Source organism: Caloenas nicobarica, chromosome 13 (genome assembly GCF_036013445.1).
Source record: "Caloenas nicobarica isolate bCalNic1 chromosome 13, bCalNic1.hap1, whole genome shotgun sequence".
Lineage (NCBI taxonomy): Eukaryota > Metazoa > Chordata > Aves > Columbiformes > Columbidae > Caloenas > Caloenas nicobarica.
Window position 1 is genome coordinate 3,130,088 of NC_088257.1, and position 12,467 is coordinate 3,142,554.

At 43.5% G+C, this 12,467-nt stretch overlaps 1 protein-coding gene across 2 annotated transcripts in view; it reads left to right on the plus strand.

Moving 5' to 3' along the window:
- Positions 1-271: 271 nt before the first annotated feature.
- The window catches only part of CPEB4 (cytoplasmic polyadenylation element binding protein 4), a 42,700-nt gene continuing 30,504 nt past the window's right edge, over positions 272-12,467 (plus strand). The window contains exons 1-2 of one of the 2 annotated variants that reach the window (XM_065644304.1): positions 272-865; positions 1,251-3,251. In XM_065644304.1, the coding sequence (XP_065500376.1) occupies positions 2,130-3,251 (1,122 nt within the window). In that variant the 5' untranslated portion in view covers positions 272-865; positions 1,251-2,129. The remainder of the gene's footprint in view (positions 866-1,250; positions 3,252-12,467) is intronic. The other variant, XM_065644305.1, reaches the window with a different exon arrangement.

The window sequence follows — 12,467 nt, forward strand, 5'->3', positions numbered from 1 at the left end:
CCGGCATCCGTCTGACCTTTTGCCCTTACTTAGGATGGCCACCAAGCCCGCGGCTGACGCGCCCACAACAAAAGTGGCCGCCCCAGCCGCGGTGTTTCCTGCCCCTACCAAAAATGGCGGGCGCGGAGCGGCAGCGGGCGGGGCGGGGCCTCCGCGCGGGGAGCCGGGCCCGGGGGGCGGGGCGGGGGCGCGCCCGCCGCCGAACCGGAAGTGCCGCGCTGCCTCCTCCAGCTGGTTGTCATTTCGTGCGGCAGCTCGGTCCTGAGGAGACGGGGCTCGGCAGCGGCCGGGTGGGGAGGAGGGAGGCACCGGCTGCGGCACCGAGGCAGGAAGCGGCGGCTGCTGGGGGGGTGGGGGGAGGGGAAGAAGACAGAAAAAAAAAAAAAAAAAAGAAGAGGCAAAACAAGGCAGCGGCGAAGGCTTCGCGCGGAGGACCCGTCGCGGCTACCGAAGCGCCTTCCGACTCCCGGAGCCGGTGTCGCTCTCGCCCGCCCTCCCCCCCCGCCCCGCCTTCTGTCGCTCTCGCCCGCGGAGCCTCCCCCCTCCTTCCCCTCCCGGCACAGCGTCCCCCCCCCGGCGAGCCCCCCGGTGCCCGGCCGGTGTACATGAGGGGGACGGCAGCCCGGCTGGAGCCCAGAAGACGCGCAGCAGGGGAAGGACTGCGCCGAGGAGCCGCCGCCGGACCCCGCGCCCCGGTTAGTCCCGCCGGGCCCCCCCTCCGCTGCGCCAGGCGGCCGAGACCCCGTCCCGTCACCCCCGGGCGATTCGGGAGAACCGGTTAAACACCTTCCATGGGGGAGAGAGGAGCCCGGCCCCCCGCCGCCTGCACCTTCCCCTCCCTGCCGGAGCCTGCGCCTCTCCTGAGGTAAAACAAACCCCTCCTGCCTTCCCCGACTCTTGCGAGGGAGGGGGGGGACACCGCGGGGGGCACCCCAGAGACACCCGGGGCCTGGCGAGCCCGGCCCGGCCCTGCCCCGCTGGACAACGCGTCCCCGCGGAGGAAAAAACCCCCCCGGACGGATCCAGCGGCCGTTCAGCCCCGGGGGAACGCACGGATCGCGGTGCAAGGAGGTGAGAGCCCCGCACCGCAAACCGCCCTCCCGGCAGCAGCGAGAGCAAGAAAAAAAAAAAACCACCAACCTCCTTCCCCTTCCTCCTGCACAACTCGCCGTCCCCTCCCTTCCCTTTTCCCGAACGCTGTGGGTTTTTTGTTTTTTGTTGTTTTCTGAGATGAAAATCTTCCTCTTCAGACAGCCGGGACTCGTATGAGGGGACACGCGAATAGTGGATCGTAAATAAGAAGCGAGTCTGGCGAGCTCAGAAACCCAGCCCGAAAGGAGCAGCATCAAGAATCCACCCTTCTGCACAACTCACTCCCCACCCAGCACACATAGAATACTAATTTCCTGAGATAAGATCTTACCCCTTTAAACAACCACACACGCGCATACACACACACACGCAGTGTATATTATTACTAAATATAATAGGTTAAAACTAACAGAACGGGGAAAAAGCTTCTTCTGTAACTCACCCCCCGCTTTTCACCTTTCTGAGTGCTGAGATACGTTTTTCCCTTACCCACAGCAAAGACTCTTTTTGAACAGGACACGAATATATATTAGATTATAGAGATGTATTAAATTATTCCAGATTTAAATCTATTTTTTGCTGCCAAGGGGTTGGGGGACCAGACATCATTGTATATTTTTTTTTTCCTTCCCTCTTAACTCATTTATGGGCGAGTCAAGGCTGCTGAGGAGAGAAAAAACAGGATAGTTAGAATCTCTTTATCCTTATTCCTCAGAAGCTTTTTCTCTCATCGCAGTGCATTTCCTTTAGAAAAAGGAAACCTCTTATTTTGCAAACCAAAGATTTATTTTTCCCTTCCTCCTGGCCAAAGGAAGGAAACGGACACAAACTGACGCATTTAAATAGCTGAAGAGATCTGTCTTTTGCAAAAAACCCCAAACATCTTTATCCAAATCTGAAATAAATATTGTGGAGGGAGAAACTGGAATATCTAGCTAAAAACAGGATACTTACAAATCTCACCTCAGAAGAGGACGAGATAAACACTAAACATCAACTTGTTCTTACGGGGAGGATTCAAACCCTAAATATAATAAATGGGGGATTACGGGTTTGGAGTGTTAGTGCAAAACAACACTGGAAATAAGTCAGCTTTTCCAGTCAGATTTCATCCCCATCTGCAGCCTCCACACCATCATCAAAATGCAGCCCCCAGCCCTGCTGCTTTTATAAATAATAACACAGCTGCCAATGGCAGTACTGCTGGGTCAGCTTGGCTCTTTCCTGCTCCAGCTGCCCATAATATTCAGGATGAGATTCTGGGGTCAGAAAAATCTAAAACTCAGCAACAGGAAAAGCAAGAGTCCCTAGAAAAACAGCAGCTTTCCCCTGGCCAAAGTCAGGAAGCAGGCATGCTCTCTGAACCTGAGAAAGCTAAAACTGAAGAAAACCAGGGCGACAGTTCTTCAGAGAACGGCAATGGAAAAGAGAAAATAAGAATTGAATCGCCGGTGTTGACAGGATTTGATTATCAAGAGGCTTCGGGGCTGGGTACTTCGACGCAGCCCTTGACATCCACTGCATCTTCTCTGACTGGTTTTAGTAACTGGTCTGCAGCTATAGCTCCTTCTTCTTCTACAATAATCAATGAAGATGCAAGTTTTTTTCACCAGGGAGGGGTCCCTGCTGCCTCGGCTAATAATGGTGCTCTGCTGTTTCAGAATTTCCCACATCACGTCAGCCCTGGCTTTGGCGGTAGCTTTTCCCCCCAGATCGGACCCCTCTCTCAGCACCACCCTCATCACCCCCATTTTCAGCATCACCACAATCAGCATCAGCAACAGAGGAGGTCTCCTGCAAGTCCTCACCCGCCTCCCTTCGCACATAGAAATGCTGCTTTTAATCAATTGCCTCATTTGGCTAATAATCTTAACAAGCCACCTTCTCCGTGGAGCAGCTACCAAAGTCCATCGCCGACCCCCTCTTCGTGGAGCCCCAGTGGCGGTGGATACGGTGGGTGGGGGGGGTCCCAAGGCCGAGACCACCGCAGGGGACTGAACGGAGGGATAACGCCCCTCAACTCCATCTCGCCCTTAAAGAAGAATTTTGCAAGCAATCATATCCAGCTGCAGAAATACGCTCGACCCAGCTCAGCCTTCACTCCAAAATCGTGGATGGAAGACAGTCTGAATAGAGCTGACAACATTTTTCCTTTCCAGGTGAGCATATGCTGTTATATCCGTAAGAAAAATAACGTGTAAGTGCATTAAAATGCCCTAGAAAGGGGGGGAGGTTTGAACAGTACCATTGGATTGTATGACTTCTGTGCTTGCAACTAAAAAAAAAAAAAAAATGGCTAACTTAAAATGCTACAGTGTGAACTGTCTTCTGAGCTATGAATTTTTTTTTAATAGTGGTTGTCATATAAATATCTGTTGCCCACCAGATATCCATATTATCCAATTTCCTTCAGCTTAATACTTGCACACATTGAGTAATAGTCGACGAACAAATTTAGTTTCAAGGAGCAAGTGTATCTACTAAAAGGAGTAAGGAAAAAGGTGCTGCCTGATGAAGTATGAAAGATCTGTGGCCTTCTAAATGATTTGAGGATGTACCACATCTGAGCAAAAGTATTAAGTGATTGTATTTTGTTTTACAGTATCATATGGACTTGTAATGCAACATAAATTCTGTAGTATTTTTTGCAAACTTTGATTTTTTTTTTTTTTTACATGATGGTAATCAACGCAGTTTGCTTTCCTCAGTAATGGCAGCACATTTTGGTTACAGGCCATTAAATCATCACTAAAAATAGATCTGGACGGGTTTCAGGTGGTGGTCTCCTGTATTGTAATATGGTCTCATCCTGGCAGGTTTTCTGGCCGTTCAACCTCTCCTTCTAGGCCGGCTTTTTATGAATTTAAAAATAACTGTATAATGCTAAACCTAATTTGCAGTAAAAATTAAAACAGAAGTACTCTTCATCTGACCACTAGCTAAACACAGCTTTTATGTGTGTGTGCCTTTTGTAAACTCCTCTAGGCTGAATCCAAAAGCCCAACAGTTCTTTTACATGTAGTGGGTTGTTTTTCAAGACCCTCAAATGAGGGCAAAAGTAAAAATTTCCAAATGATTGCAGCATTTCTAGTCACGCTGTAAGAACCAGGGTGACCTACTTAATAGTAATTTCAAAGATTTGTAGATAAAAACCGTGCGATATGTCTCATGTTATAAACCCTAGAGAAATGTAAATATATTTAATAATGACTTTGTGGATTCAGATGCAGGAACGATTTGTTGTTTGGTAAATTGTGCAGTTTGGGTGGATTAGCAGGGCCTGTCCAGCCTCTGCAGCCCCTGACAGCTGAGCAGCTGCTGCCAAGAACTTCCCTTTCGAGACCTTTTTTCTACTGCAGAGCTCTGAGCTGGTCCAATAACCAGGTAGAGCCCTTGTAAATTTAGAATGCATAGTAATAATTGATTTTAATGTCAGAATTTGTAATTAATATAATGAACCTGTGTCTAGCATACCAAATTTAGGCACTGAAAGCATTAGAAAAAGGGACGCAGCTGCAGTCGGTCTTTTTTCAGCCTCGCTGCAGCGAGACTTGGCTCCCAGTTCAATTCATCCTGTACCCTGACACGCAGCTGATGTTCGGAGTGACAGAATGAGATCAAGTGTGTCCTTGCTGCCGTGTGCACGGCTCAAATGTACACACAGCGACAGGAATGGGCTCGGTTTGACATCAAGGGAATTTCAGGAAATTGTCAAAGTCGACCTTGACTTCTGGATTATGTTCCAAACATAAAATATCAGATGCGCGTATTTTGATAGCGGTAAAGAAATAATTTTTGTGTAGCGTGTTGGTATCTGTTTACATAAACACAAAGGTGAAGCTGTACGTGTCAAGACTGAGCCTGACGCTTCCTGATGCCAAGGAAAGGAAAGTGTTGGAGTGAAGTGCTTTCCAGTCTGGTACTGTCACTTCTGTGAAGAAAAGGGCAGGGCAGCAAAACAGGACCTGGGCACTGCAGACCCAGGAAGATGCGGATTAATTTTGAAGCCATCTTGGACAGCTGCTTCTTATAACTTTTTTTGTATAAAATCTTTAGCTCCCTTGCTCACTTGGTCATTTTTGTGTTGAAAGCACACTGAATTTTTGAATTGCTGGAAACAGGTTAAATTTGACCTTTGTCTTTATTTTTTTTCTTGATTCTGCTGGTTGTATCCCCAACTCAAAGCAGAAATAAGGAGTTTTGCTTATTGTATATTTGTGTTCATGCATATTGAAGTATCCTTGATGTACTGGACAAGGCTATTTTGTTACTGGACTCTTCTTAGATTCCTATTTAGGAAATAATTGAAAGCTGTCTTTGCTGCAGCAACATAATGGAGTAATTTGATACAACTATCCCTTTCATTTAATATTTATGTTTTGCTGCTTAAATCATTAACAAGTGTTGCTGCAATCTAGTGAAAATTAGTTTCTTTAGAAGGCAAGACGTATTTGGGGATCACTTTTTTTCCCCTCCCAGGTTGTCTCTGTTCCCAAGCTTGGTGAAACACACAAGTCTCTGTTTTGCTGGAGGTCATAGGAGGACCAAGTGTAAGTGCTCGTTTCCTCTTCAGAGAGGCCAACGTTGCACAATGTCCCTACAAGCCACCAATGTGAACTACTGTTAACTTCCAAGATTTCTGCGCCTGGCCCTCAGATGCTTGCGATGGCGCAGCTGAAAGGAAAATACTCTGCTGATCTGTTTGATAATCTTGCAATTTGATGGTTGCTTGGTATTGAGAGCTGCGCGCAAGATGTGCTTTTTTAAAAAATTATTTGGAATTCTGTCTCGTAACACTTCAGAAGTAGCACATCGGTAGGAGTCTCTTGTTGCAGAGACGGAATTGGAAGCAAGGTCGGAGAAGACTTGTTACCAGATCTGTTAACGAAATTAAGTTTTGATACTGTGCTTTAGCCACTGGGCAGCCTTTCCCCTTCACAGATCTTTTGAAAAGAGAAAAGCCATTGTTCTTTGTGCATTCATTTCAAAAGGAAATGGTCTCCAAACGAAAAAATGGTTCCTGAATTTTAAAAAAAAGTCTTTTGAATATAATAGCCTTCCCTGAGAATTAATAAATGAAAATGCTTTGACTGTGACTTTTGGATCTTACAAAGTTACTGATTTTTTAAAATAACTCCTACTTCTCTCTCAGCAGCACTGACAAACAAAGTGCTCAGGAATTGCATTGAGTGCAGCATTGCCCTGGAGATTGTTCTGCCTTTCCTTTGGCCGCGTACTTGCACTTCCTCGGGAGAGTGGAACATCCTGCCTGTTATGCAATGTGTAAATCTTGCTCTGATAGGCATTTCCAGGTCGCCAGATCTTGTCTTCAAACGTGTGACCATGTTTTTTAAATTGGCCTTTGAAGGCATGAGCAAGTTAAGCAATAGGGTTCAGCTTTCTGTAAAAATGCTTAAAAATAATTAGTGTTTCTTCCTGGAATCAGGCTTGAAAATAACTGCCCATTTCAAAGAATTTTGTACGAGAGCAGTTCATTATATCCACTTGTTCAAAATGTTTTTTCCTTTCTTCTACAGTGGCTGGTTTCCAGGTATAAAACCCCTTCCAAATCCACCGAGGGGCTGTGCCAGAGAGACTTTCTCTTCCCCCAGGCAGATATGGAATGTTTGAGAAAACACATACGTGATTACAGAACGTGTTTGAATTCTGAGCTATACGTCAGGATTTGTTTGCCATAGAAATGGGTTGATTTAATAAGTGCTTTAAACAAATTCACGGGGAACTGGAAGTAATTTGCCAATCTTTCCTCTTAAATGAATTTTGCAAATTTCTTTACCATGCCTCTTTATTTTAATAGTTGTTCTTTGTTTTTGAGGAACCTTTTCATAAACCATGATAGCTGGTTGCAGAAAACGAGGCTATTTGTTTTGCAGAGTTCTGCAGACTTTTCTTTTTAGTCTAGAAACAGCCGTCAGGCCAAGAAATTAAAAGCTATCATTTTAAAATAGAATAAATACTTGAAGTTGGATTTTTAGATGTCTGTTGACCCGTTTTTCTGTAACTACATCAGTTGTGTAGTAATTAGTGTCTTGTCTGCTGGTTCCCCACAGCTACTGATCTCTGGAATTAAGAGGCGCTCTAATGTGGTATGACATGCACAAGTTCAGTACTGTGGAAGTTAACACTGTTCTTGTTTTATAAACTTACTACTGACGTTAATACTTTGGCTTTGGCCCTCCTGCTTGTTTTTGACCTCGGGGTTTCTTTTTAAAGAGAGCTTTTGTTAGAAGCTATTTGAATTATGTTTGTATTTTCCTAAGATGAAAAGGAGTGCTCTTATTAAGCATTTTGCTTTGAAAGCTGCATACTTAGCAGCCCAACATGAAGACTGAGAACACAAGATATTGTGGAAAATAATTCCTAGAAGATACATAAAAAAATATGTGGCTAAAATAGAATCTGTGTTACTGGAAATTTTTATAAAGGTCTGTAATTTCTAGCACTTAAAAAAAAGCTCAAGTTTGACTAAACTAGGAGTGCTCCCTCCCAAAAAAACCTGCTGTGTTGTGTGTCACTTAACTTTTCCAGTTTTTCCTTATTGTTCCTTGGTGAAGCTATAGAAGATGATCAGGGCAGCACACAGCAACATCCTTTCAGGAAAAACCTGTTTATTCAAAGCCTTTAATTCACTGGATGCCGGACTAGGAGCTGGAATCCAGCATTTGCAGGGTGGTGGGAAGCAGGAGGAGCTTACCCAGAAGCATAATCAAGTCCAAATTTGCTTCGCAATTAAAAGAAATATGTGGAACTTGTATTTAGTACCTACAATTTTGCTTCTCCCTACAACCTTGACTTTGCCTGAAACACAAGGCTTTTTAATTGTGGGAAACACACACAAGGTTTCAGTAAGTTTCAGGCTTCCTGTACTATAATGAGTTGTGAGTTTTTTCATTTTCACAAACATTCTGGTTTGGCAGAGATGTAAATATAGAAAATAAGCCCCAGGTTTACAACTACACCTACTCCATAAATACTGTGTAATCACCTTCAATAATTGCTTAACGCGGTGGCATACTTTGCGTTATTATTGATGTCTCTGTCTTCAGAGAAATAATATTTTATAAGCTTAGGCACGGCCTTTGCTCCCAGCCAGTGCTCGTACCTTGCCAGCCTTTGCTTTTTGTACACTTGGGTTTTTAGGCTTGGGAGCCCCATCGTGGGAAGCACTGAGTAGAAGCTCTCAGGTTCTGGAATCTTAATTGTTCAGATGATGATAGTGCTGTGGGTACAGATTAAATACAATGAATCTGCACTTCAATAGTTAGATTAGATGTACGTTTTTCTGATGTGCAAGAGAATTTAGGTATGGGATTCTGAAGTGCCAAGTATGATCTTCCCGTGTGCAAAAATTTAATGTTTAATTTCTCTCGCACAGGAGGATGTCCCAGTATATGCCCTACATGCTTACTACCAGGTGACTTTCTTTCTGGAATGAAATGTCTTTGGGCTTTGAAAAATAAAATTGAAATAGGAATCAGAATTTAGTGATTTCCTATTTACAAGTGGCTCCAGAGTAGAACTCCTGAGTTCTACTCTCTATGCTTTAACAATGAGGTTGCATTAGTATGAGAACTCTGCACACTTATAGACGATTTCTAGACAGTGAGAGAATCAGAATAATTTTATTTTTCTGTAGACAGCTGGCTAGTGTATAGGCAGAACTGGCGCGTTTGCTGTTGTAGAATATTTATGGTCTCGATAGCTCTCAACCACATCTGCTAGCTGTCACCTCTCCTATGTTATTCTGAAAACAACACAACACTGCTTATACAAAACTATGTTTAATGACTGTCCTTTGAAATGTTGGCTGTCATCTTAAACTTACTAAGACCGCAGGTTGATTTCTTGCTTTTTGGTAGGCGTTTTTTTGGTGGCCTTGTTTTCAACCTGCTGCTCTTCTGCCTCTGTTCTGTTTCCCAAGGATAAGTTCATGTGCCCTTTGAGCCCTCTGATAAAGCAAAATTTTAGATGCCCCAAACAAACTGTGTAAAGCCAAGTTCTTGTGATCAACCTGCGTAAATAATACCAGGCTGTAGTTAACTTGTTTTGTTACTGAAGTGTACATACTCTGTTCCAGGGCAGTTGTTACCCCTCTATCTTTTCTTTATAAATAACCAAAACAAGTCTACAGTAAGCCATCCAGCTCCATGGAAAGCACTGTAACTTTGTGAATTGATCCGTTAAAAACACTGAGATATTGTTATTAATCCTCCATGATGTCTCTTGGAGAAAACATCACCTTTTTCTCAAGTACATTGTGGCTTGTGTGCTTTGTAACTCATAACTAACGTGTATCTGAGAAAAGCTCACACTTGGTTACCAGTAAATGATCAATATCTTGACTGTTACAGCTTTTTTATGTTATGGAATTAACTTTATAGTTACACATTTTTTCAGCAATATAGCCACTACCACTAACCTGTCTGTCATCAGTCTTTTTATGTTTGGTATATAATACATATATTGATTTCTGATATGAGTTTCTGATAAAACATGCTGGCCATCTTGGAAGTTAAGACTGGAAAAATTTGCGCCACTGTTTTCAAAGCAGTCTTAGAGTAAAAGGCCTTTAAATGGCATACAAATTCTAAAAAACTCCCTATGTTGGCTTTCTCTAGTAGTGTGGACTCCTTCAGTATGAGGGCAAGTAGTCAACTATAATAAATGAATGGAGTTCTTTTATCCTAAGCACTGTGCAAATCTCTGAACCAGCTGAGCGTGGCATTTTGGCTGGTCTTTATTTAGGACATCCATGACTGACATCTTTTCATTGGATAGATATGCACAGGTTTATGTATCTACCAAGTTCTTGAATTCCTCTGCATTTCCAGAGGGCTGGACTGCTGCATCCATTTCAGGAATATACCCAAATTCATGGTAACAGTAGTAGCAGCTCTTCATGTTGTGCTTACCATGGTTTTGCCATCTTCTAATTAAAAGGCAGAGATGTGGAAGAGCAAACGGTTTCCAACAACCGGGAACAAGGCCGGTCTTCCCGAGGGTGGTGAGGCCGGGGCAGTTCAGCACCGTGAACTGATGATTAGATTGGTGATTCCATACGCTGTGAGCACAGAGACCTTTTGTTGGACGGACAGGCAAGAACTAGACAGGAACATATCAGCGTTCTGAGGGTGCTGGAGCCTGTGGCAGCCAGTTCCACAGCTGGGACAGGTCACTGGAACCACTGGAGAGCCTGAGTGTGAATGGGAGCCATATTTTAGCCAGTCGTCCTTTTCCTATGATTGCTGACAGCTGCAGGTAGGAATGCGACCAATGAATCTTTTGTATCGGTGCACAGGGTCGTGTTTTAAAGTGTTTGCAGTATGATTAGAAGCCTATGGACTTTACGCTGCCAAGTGCCAGCTGGCTGGTTCACTCCGAAGCTTCCCCTGGAGAATGTGCTGTCCCTGTCAGCAAACCAGTTATATTTTTTTCTCTAATGTTTAGACTCTCTGTTATCAATATTAAAAACTTGCCATTGCAGCAGACCTCTTCATTACGATAGCTCAACCCAACCCAGACAAGAGACTGGGCTTACGTACTCCAGTGCATACACAGCACAAGAAATGAGAAATTACTCAGCTTGGGTTTCATCCTTTGTGTTTCTCGGACAACTGAAATGTGAAGTGCCACAAATTCAACAAAGACTTGGAACTACTGAGGTTGTGCACTTTGTGAAATGAGAATTGTGTGGGTGTTCATAGGCTGGACTTGAGGTTAATGCCAAACAGAGAAACACAATATGCTCCAAAAGCCAGAATGGGAGAAGGAACAGCTACTGAGGGATGGTGGGTTTTCAGAAAATGCTCCCAGCTGTGTTTTAGGTTATTTTTGCCGTGTTGTGAGGACTGCTGAAAATGTAGAGATTGTCTTGAGCATCCATTCCTGGGTTACACGGCTGTGAGATCCTAATGGGTCCAGGATGCAGATCCAAGGACTTTTACTCAACCCTGCTGCGGTATTTTAGTGTAACTAGGATTTGAACTAGTTAGGAACTAGTAACATATGAACCAAACCAATAAACTAAATACTTCCAGGAAATGAGCAAACCAGTAGGAAACGTGCAAAAGTAAAAAACCCACAGAATTTAAGAATGTAAATGCACACGATAGTTTCCATAAGGTGCCTCAGTTGTCTTGTGCTATGAATGACTGAGGAAGTAAAGACTGTGTAGGGCAACACTCGGCTTTTTATAGCAAATTTGATTTTGGGCTGGGCTAATAAAGCAAATGGTTCCAAACTCTCATCTTTCTAATGCTATTTGAAATGCAGTGCATCCGGGGGAAATACTTCACCTGTTCTGTGTCCGTAAGAAACTGCTCTGAAGAGAGAAAAAAGATCCGAAAATTTAATTGAAAAATAGCATTGTTTAGTGGTCAGAATATCACTTAGGGACCTTGGAATGGATCAGGACTCCAGGAGCCTCATGGATTCCTGCTCTTAAAATAGTATGAGGTGTTTAAAGTCCGAGTTGACCGATCACAGTCTGATACAACCAATGTCTCTTGCAACACTGTGGTCAATATTGCGTTACCGCTTCAGCTGGGGAAGTAAAGGGCATTATAACTTGAAACACAACAGGTTTTGTGCAATACCCTTTTTTTACTTCACCACTGGTTTTAAAAACGATCAAAGCTGGACCTGCGTGCTCTGGAAAAAATTCAGCTTCACAGCTGGAGTTAGGAGCAAAAAAGGTATATATTCACTGTTGTAATAGCGATAGTTGTAGAGGAGCAGTTTAGAGCAAATGTCTGGAATTGCTCACATTATGTGTTCGTATTTGGACAGATACTTTTCATGCTTGATCTCAGTTCAGAGGTGAATCTCTTAGAAAAACGAATTTCAAAGTTTACGTATAATTTCAGTTCCTTTGAATTTGCTAATTAAAATGAGGCAGTGCCGGGATATTTTGTGTTGCTTACACTAATGTAGCATCAGATTTGTAAGATGTGGAATTTACTGTTTTAGTTGGGAAAGTAGGAGCCATACATGTGTTAAATGATGGCTTGGGTTAATACGAAGGCTAAATGTTTGGTAAGTATACTTCAAATGGCTTGAGATAATGAAACCATAAGGTACATGAGACATCTTGCCTCCCGTTTGTTGAGTCCTCTTTCAATTCTAATAACGCCTGCAATACTAAGCTTGTGAATTCAGGGAATTAAAAATCAGAGCTAAGTGGTCACCTAGTAAACCAGACTGTTTGGAACACCGCTGCTTACATGGAATACTTTGTAATTATGCAGAATGTAAACAGACTCTGCTGAATTAGGTCATTTAAGTTGTTGGGGTAGTAGTTTAGGTGAAGGAAATTCTACGTGTTTCTGCAATTTAAATTTTCCTAAATTTGGGCT